Source organism: Triturus cristatus, chromosome 10 (assembly GCF_964204655.1).
Source record: "Triturus cristatus chromosome 10, aTriCri1.1, whole genome shotgun sequence".
Taxonomy (NCBI): Eukaryota; Metazoa; Chordata; class Amphibia; order Caudata; family Salamandridae; genus Triturus; species Triturus cristatus.
The window spans coordinates 1171884593-1171899319 of NC_140593.1; the positions used below are offsets into that span (position 1 = coordinate 1171884593).

A 14727-nucleotide genomic window follows, 5' to 3' on the forward strand; every position below is an offset into this window, starting at 1 on the left:
GCTAACTGTTCAGAGAAGGTGGGTATTAGGAACTTTATTGTTTTTAAAATGTGTGTCTGTGCAAACTACTTAAAATATGAACAAGTATGCAGCATAATCTTACTTTTATTCAGGAAGAAGAGGACGTTTGTGACTGTGACTCCGGGCTCACTTGGCAGAAACCCCCCCTGACCCTCCACCCCCATCGCAAAATGTAATGCCCGTGAAAAGGGTAGGTGGACGCAGTGTTATATAGAACATAGTCCTGAGAGCACGATTGAAAATGAAAACTAGATATAGTATATGGTATAAACTATGCACCAAAAAGTGTGATATAAGATGAACCGGGGCGTGAAATATAATATGCAATACATTGTGCGCAATGACAGATTCATTGGAGAGCGCGAGATAGCACAGGCACTAGCGCGTGCTATGTGATATGCGCCTTGGAGTGTAATATGCACAGGGCAGTGTTGTGTAACCTAACTAGTCTCTAAAGTTGTAATATAAAATATGTGCTGGGGAGTGTAACGTTGCATATGCACTGTGACAAAGATATGGATCCCAGATTGTAATATGTATGGCATAGCGCTGTGCGTTATAACATAGGCATCGAGGAAGGCACGTTAGATGGGGCAATATAACCCGTGCGAAGGCAAGTGTGGCATGACATATTCACGGGGTGGTGTTACAGTGCACATGGGCTAGAGAGTGTCATAGCATACGCACTAGCTGGTGGAATACAACACAGAGGTGTGAGGCACTCGGCGGGCACTGGTGGGTGTACCATAGCATTGGGATTTCTTGCATAGTTTGGTCAAATTTTTGTCGATTCCCCTTTGAATGGCTTGGTGTGCGTGTATATTAAATGTGCCAGTCAATAGCTACCCATGTTTGTATAAATAAACGACAAGGGTGTCTACTTGGAGAGTACCCACCGGCGGGGGTGCCGAGATTAGGCACGGTAGGGCATCAGACACGTCAGAGCTTCACTAGCGGTGTAAATACATTCCATGTGGATTCATTATATGCATAGTCGCCTTTTAATGAATATCACGCAAATCGTCATGGTGATAGGTACATACAGTTTGTCCAGCATGTCCTAGGTGTTTCTATAAATATATATTTTTTTTAAATAATAAAAAACAAAGGCCGGCCCCGGGGGATGGGGTCCCCGGGGCCATATGTGGCCTGAGGAGGGGGGCAACGCAGCCCACTCCTAAAGAATTTTTTTAAAAAAAGGTCATGACCCGTGGGTTGGGGTCCCCAGGGCCGATTAAGGCCTTGAGAGGGCTAAATTTATTTTTTTCAACAAAAAAAATCAAGGTGCAGTCCCTGGGGGATGGGGTCCCCAGGGCCAGTAAATTAGAAAAAGAAGGGGGGCCACACAGCCCTCCTTCTTAAAAAAATTAAATAAATAAAAGACCGGCATCTCACCGGAGGCAACGCCCCCTCCTTGCAGCGCTCTGCAAACCCGCCCCCTGGCCAGTTGTAAGTTGGGGAATTAATTCCCCTTCAATACTGAGGGTCCCTGAGGGCCAACTAGCCCAACGGGTATCTCCAGTATGCGCCAGGGAGCTGTGTTGCAGACAGGTGTTCTGAGGCCACGCCCCTTTTTACACCTCTATGTACCGCAGCTCTGTGGCGCTTACTGGAGGTACCTAGTGGGCTAGTTTGACCCTAGGGACCCTTAGGATTCAAGGGGACTTAATCTCTCAACTTAGAACGGCCACAGGGCACATTTACACAGTGGTAAAGGGAGGGGATGGGGCCTGAGGTGACGTGTGCAAACACGCCATGTGGCGCGTTTTAAGTTGGGGAATTGATTTCCTTTCAATCCTGAGGGACCCTGGGGGCCAACTAGACCACCAGGTGCTTCCAGTAAGCTTCACTGCTCTACGTTGCAGAGAGGTGGTGCAGGCCGTGCCCCTTTTTACACCTCTCTGCAATGGCGCTTACTGGACGTACCTAGTGGGCTATTTTGCCCCTAGGGATCGTCAGGATTCAAGGGGACTTAATCTCCCAACTTAAAAAACGGCCACAGGGCGTGTTTACACAGTGGGGAAGGGTGGGGACGGGGCCTGAGGTGACGTGTGCAAACATGCCCTATGGCGCGTTTTAAGTTGGGGAAATAATTCCCCTTCAATCCTGAGGGCCCCTGGGGGCTAACTAGCCCACCAGGTGCTTCCAGTAAGCGCCACTGAGCTGCGTTGCAGAGAGGTGGTCCAGGCCGTGCCACTTTTTACACCTCTCCGCAACGCAGCTCTGTGGCGCTTACTGGAGGTACCTAGTGGGCTAGTTGGACCCTAGGGACCCTCAGGATTCAAATAAACTTAATCTCCCAACTAAAAACGGCCACAGGGCGTGTTTACACAGTGGTGAAGGGAGGGGACGGGGCCTGAGTTAACATGTGCAAACAAGCCCTGTGGCGCGTTTTAAGTTGGGGAAATAATTCCCCTTCAATCCTGAGGGACCCTGGGGGCCAACTAGCCCACCAGGTACTTCCAGTAAGCGCCACTGCACTGCGGTGCAGAGAGGTGGTCTAGGCCGTGCCCCTTTTTACATCTCTCTGCAACGCAGCTCCGTGGCGCTTACTGGAGGTACCTAGTGGTCTAGTTGGACCCTAGGGACCCTCAGGATTCAAGGGGACTTAATCTCCCAACTTAAAACGGCCACAGGGCGTGTTTACACAGTGGGGAAGTGAGGGGACGGGGCCTGAGGTGACGTGTGCAAACACGCCCTGTGGCGCGTTTTAAGAGGTAGTTTTAATCCACTGCCCTATTATATACTAGGGGCTTACAGAGGAGGTCATGCTGATCACAGGGGGACCCCAACGCATAGTGTTCCCTAGTGTATGTAGGTGTTTTCACTGTATTCTGAGTGTCTTTTAACATAGCACTGGCTCTGGGACTGGTTAGTCAGACTCAGTTACCACCAGTATCCGTCTGAAAAAGTTGAGGGTACAGGATGATTTTGCAACAAGGCTTCTTTCTGCTCTTCTGTTTGTTCTTTCTGCACGTTATCCTTCTTCCTGCACTTTTCTTCGTATTTGAGGACTTCTGTTGCTTCTTTCTGCATTTCTTTTTTTTCTTTCTGTGCGTTTTTTCTTTTTTCTTCACATGTCCTATCTCTGTAGGCATAGTTAGAAATTAGCATTTAAAAAACCTTTGAAATTCACTGAAAAAACCTTAGGTTTCAGGCATGTTATAGTTAGGAATTAGCATTTAAAAAACCTTAAAAATTCACTGAAAAAAACATAGGTTTCAGGGGCGTTATAGTTAGCTGGACTTTTCACTCGTACAAAACCATTGAAATTCCCCCGTTATAGTTAGTTCAGCTAACTCTAACTCGCGCGCCCGCAATGCCGTTTTTAAAAAAAAAATGCTTTTTTGGGCCCTTTTTTCTGTTTTCTTGTGACTTGGTTCTACCGAGTCACAATATGGCTGCCAACAGTTCCTGGTTTAGAGTGTTGGCAGCCAATTAAAATGAAGTTCGTGGTGGAGATGCTTCGCGAATCCACCACGCCCCTAGATATTGATATTTGTTTTTTCACAATTTCTCAGCAACTACTGAACAGATTTACACCATTTTTAAAAAGTTCGCTTTTTGAGCCAAGCAGTACCTTTTTGCCAAATTTGGGGTAATTCTTTTCAGCTGTTCGGGCTGTAGCCTTGCCTAAAGTTTCCTAGGGGAAATTGATTGTTCGACTTTTATTTTTTGAATTTCTCAGCAACTACTGAACGGATTTACACCATTTAAAAAGGTAGCTTTCTGAATCAAGCTTTACCTTTTTGCAAAATCTGGTGTAATTCCGCTCCCACCCTTTTAGTATAGAAGCCACCAGAGTAGGCCAAGGCCAGGGGCAGAGGGGTCGGGACAATGTTTTTTATTGGGGACATGGTGAGAGCAGTGTCCCAGGGACTCCATTCCCCCAGACACTGCTGTGTTTCCTGCCAGAGAGAGTGCGAGCAGGGAATGTACATTTTCTTCCCTTCATGCCCGCTCCCAGGTAGGTAACACAACTTTGCTCTTGCCCTGCTGGAGCACAGAAATAAACTGCCCCCACCTAAGTGTTAGCAAATGAAGCTGCCTCCTGCTAGCACCCACAAAGGGTGTTGGCTGGGGAGCCGACAATGGCCATGGAGGCTTGAGGTTCTCCACTGTGGCCCCCAATAATTTGCATGTTATGGGTGCCCTATGTGGGGCACCCACGTGCAAATAATGACCAGCTCCTGCAGAAACTCTCTATGCTTACGCACTGCTGGGAAGCCAGGAAGGGCCTTGGGGGCCTTTGAGCTCCTTTCTTGCCCCCAAACTTAAAAAAATATAATGTGGGTGCCCTGGTTTGGCACTGGGGCATCCAAGGTTGAAAAATAATTGGCCGGATCCTGCTTTTCAGTAAGATGTTTTGACCCTAGTAGTGCCTATGGAAGGGGCAGGGACACCCCTAAGCACAGTAGTCCATGTCAGATGGGAATTGCCACCCACAGCAAGCTGGCCATGCATGGTGGGTGTGTGTGCACCCATGTGAGGCATGACCTGCACTGTGCATGGCAATGGACATCTTACTTTATGTTAAAAAACATAGAAATTCAATAAACAAAAACAAAGGTTAAATTGACGTTACAGTTAGAAATTGTAATAATATTTTACTACTCATGCATTTTTCCATTTGAAAATTAGACACAGCTATAGCCAAAATGGATGAACTGAATCACACCAAATTTGGCAGAAAACTAGATCTTGGTCCTGACAGTGTGCTTTTTGTAATTTTCAGTCGTTTTTGAGAAATTAAGGTAAAAATACATGTATATATTACCAATGGAAGATCCACAGATCTGACAGTTTGCAGGGATTCAGTACACAGTCCCTTGGCCTGGTTACCCTGCCCTTTTTGGCCTGGTGAGGGGTCCCAGAGAGACCCCCCATGTCTCAAAACTATTTTATTTTACTGCAAATTTTCATTTTATTGAAAATCAGCACTTTGAAAAAGCAATCTTCCTGGGATAGGCCAGGGCATGGGGGGCAGCAAAATACATTTTTGACGGCAGGGTGATGTGCAGTCCCACTCCCCGATCCTCCCTGAGGCCATGATGAACCCATCTTCCATAGCTAATTTTACATTAAAGGGGAGAGGGGGCATATCCCCCTTCCCATAGCCTCTCAGAGTCCCTGGGGGGCTTACATCCCCAGGGAGTAATTTTTGTTAAAGGGGAGGGGGCATACAGCTCCACTCTGAGCCTCCAAAGGCCCAGGACACCCCATTTCCAAAGGGGAGGTGGGTGCAAGGCCACCCTACCCAAGCCTCAAAAGGCCCCACACATTGCCTGGTTGGATGCAGGCCCTATGATCAACCCTTTCCCAGAAGCCATGTGCAATGGACAGCTGGCTAAATAAGATCTAAAAACTCCAGAAGTTCACTGAACAAATGTCAAGAATCGATACCTGAACCTGTTGAAGTCCACAGGAGCAGATGGCCGAAGTCCTAATGGAGTATAGCTCCCAACTCCCCTACACCTCTGAACCAGAATACACTCTGGACTCAGAAACGGGGGGGGGAAAGGGGAATGGGAAAATAACAAGAGAGACTGCCACTCTGGTGCCCTCGCTGTATCCCTCAGGGGAGTATCTGCACCTGCAATGACAAGCACAGAATTACCACATCCAGAAAACCCTTTTGAGAATCTAACAATTTAACATCACATTTAACATTTCTTTACCTGTCGGATAGTGGATTTTGCCTCTCTCTATACTGTTAGAAAATCTTATTCAACCTTTCTTACTGGAGTTTAGTAAATAAGCACTTGAATTGACCAGTTGAAACAATCCAAATGAATTTCCTGTCTTTCTCCTTTTCTTTTAGGTATTCTTCCTGAAAGGATGCTGACTTGGTGGTTGGTAAGTATAGAATATATATATATATTTAATACATACAGTTGAGTTATGATGATTGTAGACTTTAACTCTGCTTGCTGATATGTTTTTTGAAGGTCACTTGACGCCAGAACTAAGTAGTATTCTGTTCTAATGTTAACGCTAAAAACTAACTTAGAAGAATAAAGAGCTAGTAGGATTCTATACAACTTAAAGTCTTTTTGTCCTTATCTCAGTCTTCTCCTTAGTTCTGGAGCAAATCTTTAGTAATGTCTCTATTAATAATTGGAGATTCTGTCCTTTAGTGATAAATGAACAAACAGTCTATTGCAGGAAAATTCATAAACTCTGTCTGAGCGCAATTCAAAATACTGAGTTCCTTCTGAAGATGAAGACTGCCTCACAAAGGGAATGTTCAGCTCAAGAAGCGGCGCTGGCTAGAACTGCTTCAAGAAATAAATAACCTCCCCATTAGTAATACGTCTCAGACACAGCCTTAAAACTCCTCACACTCCTCGCTGCTTCAGGAACTCCCAAAATATTCAAGTCTCTGAAGAGAAAATCCAGTCACTGAGGAGTGCAGTACAGAACCTGCCTCCTCTGAAGGTTTGACAGTTGAAGTGCGCAGAGCAGCTGCAGCGCGCAAACACTAACAGAGTGGCTGTCAGGCTAAAGAGAGGGAAACACAAGAATGCTAACTACCTGCACCCGCCCTCCATGTTGAATGTACTCTGTCAAACAAGCGTCTAGACACCAATTCTCTCCAAGTATAAGGTGAAAGGGCAAGTCTAGAAACCTTTCCAAACTTATGATCGGGACACCTTAGCACAGAATTATGGAGAATCTGGTCGGACCTGACAAAAAATCAAAGGTTAAAGTGATGTTATAGTTAGGTATGGAAATAAGAACTTAGTTTATGTTTAAAAAACCCATGAAAGCAACAGAAAAAAATCAAGGGATAAATTTAAGTGACTTAACTATAGCTTATGTTCTCACCATGCACTGAAATAATGCATTGCGCATTACATGTCTAATTACGTAATTTATGGGATTCATGTTCGAATGGTTCAAGGATAAATTATGCAATAAATGCTAGTTTTGTATTTGCTGTAATTTTGCATACATTTAGCAAAACTTTAGATAGTTATGCAAACAGAGATAGTGAGAATTTTTCACATCCAGCTTTAACTTGCTTATATGTCCATTGCTTCAGTAAGAAAAGGAATCGGCCTTCTATTTACCTTTTGGCCATTCTCTTTAAGCATAACAAATACATGTAAAATGACTTCAATACACTCCTTTATCAGAAACATTAAAATAGAGACAATCAAACCTAGGCTTCCAACTTTGCTTCTCATACCCATTTGTTAACATCTTATCTCAGTATCTACTTAGTTATTGTGCCTGTGGTGAAACATATTTGGAAAGCCTTTGTATCTGCCTTTTAGAATGGTTCAAATATCTTCAGTCTTAAGACTACTTTTAAATCTGTTTATCAGGCTGGAGACCAGGGTCCAGGGTGTAGGGAACACATAGACAACATGCTGTTCCAAGTTGTCTTCAATCACTACAAGCCACACTAGATGATGTTTATCCAGCAACTTCAGTTCATTCCCCAGGTGCATTTACTCAACAAATAGGTATACAAAATCAAGCATTCATGGCATCAATATCAATAATGAAAAAACTTGCAATTTCTGGCAAGTGTTTATATACTTGGAAATGTGAGTACTATATGAGTTGTTTACCTTCTTGTTATTGTAGATGTTTCTATATTGATAGTGTCTAACTGATAGGGGCAACTCATCACTTTATGTAAAATGTTGGAGTACTCACTGCAATCTGTAGGTTACCTGAGTTTAAAGGAACAATTTCAAAAGCAATATGATGAATTAAGATATGCATTTAAGTTTGGAGCCTGAGTACAGGATGAAAGAAAGACCAAGAGGTAGGGATGTCACTTACTTTGAGCCAGTGGTTTCAAGTGGAGCTCACCGGCACTTTTTTTGGCGAACAGCAATTTTTTTTCCTCTTCAGATTTACACCCAGAGCAAGTGATCGAAAAACACATATTGAGGAAACAAGCAGAAAGTGAAAGATAGAAAAACTGGGATGAAAGTAGGAGCCTGCAAGAGGGAGTTAAAAGGATAAGAAAAGTCTGCTGATGGATTAAAGAGGATAGCATGGAATCAAGAATATGCAGTCTTTGTATTTAGTACAGCAACATTTAATAGCACTGGCCACAGGTTTCCGAGTAAAACTTTCAGCCCAGGAACTTATCCTTTAAAAAATTAAGGACTAGGTAGCGAGATGAGTGGCAAAGAGGGAGATCTTGAGTTATTTATTAGAGTTAGGAGTGAAGGGTCCTGTTTCTAATGAGGGAGATTTTTTACCATAAGAGGTGGGCAAAGAAAGATACAGAATGTGTTTTTTTTTTAATCTCCTTCTTTGTTTGGAGGACCTCAGCACCATCTCATCTGGTTGATACTGCAACTGGAGTGGGTATAGTCCAAGAGCGGCAGCTGTTCATTAGTATTTTTAAGTTCATTGACCTTGCAGATGATGTGAGGTGCCCTACATTTGATGTGCATTGGTGCGAACGAAGAACCCTGAGTTTGGGGGTGATGTGGTCATGCTTCCTTTATCACTTGTTTAGAGAGCGCCTGGACCAAAGGCACATTCCAGTTGATGATGGTATAATATCGGAGACTCCTGAACCATGTCAATACTTGAGAGGATAGTTACTTGCTTCATTGGATTGGAAAATTACTGTAGGGAGAAAAGTGTTAATCCTTCTTTGGAGAGTGATCTTAGATCAATCCAGATGTTCTTAACTATATGTCAGTTGTCAATTTTCTAAGAGTAACACATCTGATTTGAAGGCCACTGGTGTTTCAACTGCAATCCTAAACAAAAAATTGTCATTTATTTTTGGAGGAAATTATTCTCTGTATTGTTTTCCTTAGCACCTCCTTGACTTCTTTGTTCCTAAAGCTGTAGATGAATGGGTTTAACATGGGAGTTATTACAGAGTACCCAAGACTTACAATCCCGTCATATTGTAATGAGTCGCTCAATGTAGGTTGAAAATAAATTAAAGCGGCTGTGCCATAAAAGAAGAAAACTACAGTCAGGTGGGATGAGCAAGTAGAGAATGCCCGCAACCTCCCTTTCCCTGAATGGGTCTTCAGAATTGAGGAGATAATAATTATGTAGGAAATAAGTATGAACAGAAAAAGGCTCATACTGACCAGGGTGCCCACTGTGAATATAAGAAGCTCATTGGTGTAGGTGTCACTGCAGGAAAGCTTGAGCAGTGCTGTCACATCACAAAAGAAGTGGTGGATGTGTTTGTCAGCACAGAAGGACAATTTGGAGATGGTGATGCAGTACAGTAGGGAGTGCAAGGAGGCAGCAAGGAAGGATCCAGCCACCAAAGCCTTGCACAGCCGGGGGTTCATCAACTCAGTGTAGTGGAGGGGCTTGCAGATAGCCACCCAGCGGTCGTAAGCCATCGCAGCGAGAATGAAGTCTTCTGTGATACCCAGGAACGCGAAAAAGTACATCTGCGTGAAGCATGCTGTGAATGAAATGGATCTCACCTTTATCAGGCAGTCCACTAACAGCCTGGGGACAGTGACAGTGGCAAAACAAATATCAACAAAGGATAGGCTGGAAATAAAGAAATACATTGGAGTATCCAGTTCGGGTGCACACCGAATAACCAATACAATGAAAATATTTCCTATTAGCATAATGATGTAGATGATGAAAAAGAGCAAGAAGAGGCCTACAGACTTCTGTTGCTGGTTGGTGAACCCCAGGAGAATGAACTCCATTGTCTGATTATTTGGGTCCATGGATCGCAAAGGTGGAAACTGTAAGAAAGATGACACAATCAGTTTAGTACTGTAACTGAATCTCTGAGCTTATCATCACAATGGCATTATTGTGCCTGTGCTGTAACTACTGTTGAAATTCTTGGACAATCTACATCAATGTATAATGATCAACTCTTCGTGTCTGATTCCACCATATTGACAGTATCATCAAGCTTTAATTCAATGAATTAAAGTATAGCTCTTCTGGTATACCTATGACAACTGACCCTTCCAAAAATGGGCATTCCTGCAAAGAATTAAAGTTTCAAGCCTTACTCTCATTTCTTTGGCACATCATTCTAAAAAGATGTTGTCTGTATAACTTCCCACCAGTGATGGTACTTAATTCATGGCCTTTCCAAGTTTCCCTAGCAGGAACACCCTGAATGATTCCATATTGTCTTTCCGGTCTGTGCAGTTCACCTGACGCTTATAAAGTAATATGAAATCATCATTATCCCTCACAAAATATATATTGTGAGGAGGTCGGTACTCACCGGTGGATATCCCATTTGTTATATTACAAGTTTGTTATAGCTTATGGCACGAGTTAAATGCTGGGTGACATATCCACCACATTTGTGATGAGTTTACCCAGCTGCCAAATTTTAAATATGGCTCCTAAACAGGGGCACCCTTCAAATTGAGTGCAATATGAGTGACCAGGATATGGTAAGATCCATTATACTTCACCTCCAGTACTCAATGTAATGTGAACTTGTGGTGTACATTGATGTGAGGACGATAAAGTAAGCTGGCCAACAATGCTATGTGGATAAGACTCAACATTTATTTCTAATTCAGGGTCTACTGGCAAGATTCAGCTGTTGAAGCCAGCCTATCAGTGTTTTAGTTTTAAGAATTCTATCAACAACAGGTTAAAGCATGCACATTAACATTTAAGTTCAGCATCACACTGGTGCAGTGGAGCATCATCTTGCAAGGCTGGTGTTAAGCAACTTCTTGCAAGATATGTTTTGAAAGGCTCAAATCATTCCACCCTATCACATTATGTCTAGTGTGAATTGGCGTGGTTCTTTATGTAAGGATGGATTTCATTTAAATAATTCCGGCTTATCATGTTCTTTGTATTGTAAGTAGGGTGACTACTGTTATATTAGTATGATTCTCAAGACTGAAATCAGTATAACACTTAACACTGTATGTAATTTCAAAGTTAAGAATATGGTTATGTCTTTTTTGGTGATATATAGGAATTTGTATTTTTCTGTGTTTAAATGAAATTATGTAAAGTGTGGTTTGGCGGTATCTCATGTGACTTTTGTTTGTGAGGGCATGTCTAAATGTTATAAAATGAGAAACAAAGCAAAACCAAAGGAAATGATGGACGGAGTGTTGAACATTGCAAGCACTCACCCCCAGTCAACTGATCTGGGTTTGATCCACCACCGTTCTTTAGCCCACTCCGCCACCCCAGTTCAGACATGGCCATATGCAAATCAGTCTGACCCTGTGCCTCATGGGAACAGTCCAGCCCGAACTGCCAAGCCATGTCTTCCCTGGACCGGAAACAAGCTTCCTAGGACCGGTTTCTGGCATTTCAGCCGTCTTCAGCCAGGCTTGCTTGAATCCAGTGGCAAAGTGAGCAAGGGACTCACGTCTGAGCATACCCTGCCAACTTATGGCGAACAAAGCAAAACCAAAGGAAATGATGGATGGAGTGTTGAACATTGCAAGCACTCACCCCCAGTCAACTGATCTGGGTTTAAAAAATGAGAAACAATCATGCCTGACACTTAATTCACTGGGGGTGAACAAGAAATGTTGAAAACATATGGGCACATATGACAGACATTCTGCACAGATATATTTTAATGACAAATATGTGTGAGGGTGTGACCAAGATGGCCACTGGGAGAGTCACATAGTTGTAAGCTCCATCCAGATGCCCATTAAATAATCCTGATCCACATTGGAAACCTTGCATTTACATTCCCAAGGGAACAATCATGCCTCCAAGCTCAGCACTACCGGGATGCAGAAATGAAGCAGAGGGCACGTGGAAAAGGACTTTCTGCAGATTGATCATGGAGAATGCATTGCAGCAAGTAGATGACATTCCATTTGGGGAGTGAGGGACTGTCTCTGTGGTCCTTTGTTGTCAGAATGTGGTACAAGCTGATTACAAGGACAGGCCTGGAGTACATAGTAGTGCTGAACTTGAACCACCCATCCCCTAATCCTGACCTAGTAATGTCCCCAGGCGTTCCTAAAAAACTGTATGCAAATTGGCTGAAAATTAAACCAAGCCAATTGTTGTACTATTTGTACTATTTACCACCTCCACGTAGACTGGCTATTATGCTGAATTAGCCTTCTATATAGATAATTCCTAGTCTGCAGTAAAGTGGGAAGTGAATTTGAAATTAAAATGAACAAACTGTACCACAAAAAAAGCTGAAACCTAAATCAACTAAAGGGAGAAAAAACAGGGTGATAAGCACAAGAAACAGACCAAACAGTTGATGATCTCATCAATGGAATGAACACTATATGAACACACCAGCAAATGTAGAGGAAATACTGCAAGCTCTCTTAGAACCTCCTTGGAACCCAAAATAGATTTTCTTCTCAGGGAAGTCAATAAGAAACTTAAGGAGCATGTAGACAATAATGAAACCCCTTTGCAAATGATGCACCATACAGAGAACATCACGCAAACACAGCTTAAGGCATTTCAATGTGAAGTTCAGATTCTAGGTGGAAAAGCGGAGGACATGGAAGGCTGTTCGTATGACAACAATATTAGGGTGATTGGTCTATCCAAGGTTCTAAGCATTGACCTAGTTGTGAAAGTCTTGCTCTCAAGCCAGGTTTTGGAAGCAAGATATCTATGTTCTTCTTGGTGGAACATGCCCATAGGGTTCCTGGCTGTCCTCTGGTTTCTCACTGCTTCCAGTGGTGGTGAGAATGCTTTATTTTTATGACAGGGACAATATCCTTCAAATGTACAAACAAAGGTCCATGGCAGGTTGAAAACAGAAACATTAAAAAAATGTTCAGGATTCTTCTGCAGAAGTTCAAAAGAAGCATTAATCTTTCCATATGATAAAACAACGACTTTAAATTAACATATAATATGCTTTTATGCTCCTGGCAATACTTAAGGTATTAGATGACTAGAGAACCTTGCATTTCTTAATCCCAAAGAAGGCATGGATCTGATTGGAGTATAAGTGTGAGATACTCCCAACAAGCCCCAGGGACTCAAAAGGAGAGTGCTTCTCAGGCAAGAAAAGATGCAGTTCCAACAAGAAACTATGAAGTAAAACCACAAAAGAACAAGCATTGAAAGAAATGGCGCTGGTTGTAGTGGAGGTGGAGAAATGCAGAGTCTCTGGATCAGACAAGCAGGAAAAAGACTCTGAGGCACCAACCAGGCAGGATAGTGTCATAGTGTACGAATCAGAGTAGGAACGGTGTAGGTGTCCCCCACTTACCCCGATTACAAGTGACTTAGTGCTTGATGGAAGATTGCTTATATCATTTTAAATATTGGTTAATAATATTGATGTGATTGTAACTACTTCTAAAACTGATTTTAGACCGAGGGGTAAGAGGAAGGTAGTTGAGTAGACAGGAGAGGGAACTTTATCTAAATTGTTTTAACTGTTATTATAGGTACTCCGCAAGTTATGGAAAGGAAAGTTGTAAAGCACATGGTTGTAGTGCGAGATGTTTGGCTAAGTGAGTTTGATAAGCTTGTCCTGTTGATAGGAGTAGGGATTTTAATATCTCACAAAGCAACACACTTATTTTCAGAAATGTACATACATTTGAGGCCCTGGGAGTTGAACGAAGTACACAAATGGGGTTAAATAGATAACCACACCGTGGTGAAAAGGTGGCTATCAGGAAGTAGAGATATGGCACTGCCATGGCTGTATACAAATACTATATCCTAACATGTAACAAGAGAGTAATGGTCCACCCACATGAAGAGATATAAAATAAAAGCAAATTCCTGACCACCAAGAGGTGCCCCTCAGGTCCTTATCTGTTGGTGTGGCTCTTAAGCTGTTAAATTCAAGCTTTTGTGTTCTTTGCTATCACAAATGGGCCCGTTCGCACTAGAACTGTGCCACTCACCCATAAATTCAGTGCAAGCCACTACCAGCCCGCCAGCCTGCTGGGGATCAGCAACAGAAAACTCCAGCCTGCTCATCCATGATGCCTGGTCTGTACTTTGCACCATACCACTTGTGTTACTCTCCTTGCTTCCTATGACTTTCTTCAACATGAATGGGACTCTTGGAACACATCTTGAGAAAGTAAACCGTCAGTGGGATTAATCTGGGACATTTTCCAACTGATGCTCCACCGCAGCTTGAACTTTTGATTTCGAACTGCTCCAGCACAACCGGATAGTCGCAGTTGGTGTGGGATACTTTTTGTGTTGTGCTTTCTCTGTTTTATTGTGTGAATTGTTGCACAAATACTTTACACATTGCCTCTAAATTAAACCTGATTGCTCTTTGCCAAGCTACCGGCGTATTGAACACAGGTTAATTTGACGTTTGCTTGTGCCTTGCCCTAACTAGGATTGTGGTTGCTGCTTGACCAGGGCTTACACCCCAGTCAACCAGTAACCCAATTTCTAACACTGTGGTAGAATGGGATGCATTTAACATTGTGCTTAGAGGGGAATGTATGAAAACGATATACGCGGCAAAAAGACAATTGTGGGATGCCTTGTTGAGTAAAGAGAAACAAATCAGAGAATTTGAGATTAAGAGTGTGTCAGACCAAGAATCAGTTAAGATGCTCAGTGAACTTAAGCATGAACACAAACTAACATCAAATAGATTGTGCCAACTCAGCTAGAGTGAATATTTAACACAACAACACATAACTGAGGATAAAGCAGGCAATCTGATGGCCTAGTTATGACAATCAGACTCCCCCAGAATCCAAATAGGCACTATTCATAATCATGAGGATTCAATAGTTAACTCCCAAATGGTGATCAATC

General features: G+C 42.8%; 1 protein-coding gene across 1 annotated transcript in view; it reads right to left on the reverse strand.

The window, feature by feature from the left end:
• Positions 1–8774: 8774 nt before the first annotated feature.
• The window catches only part of LOC146796895 (olfactory receptor 1f45-like), a 71578-nt gene continuing 65625 nt past the window's right edge, over positions 8775–14727 (reverse strand). Inside the window, exons 2-3 of the mRNA XM_085631427.1 lie at positions 10842–10893; positions 8775–9686 (exon numbers count right to left, since the gene is read on the reverse strand). Coding sequence (XP_085487553.1) covers positions 8775–9686; positions 10842–10893 — 964 coding nt within the window. The remainder of the gene's footprint in view (positions 9687–10841; positions 10894–14727) is intronic.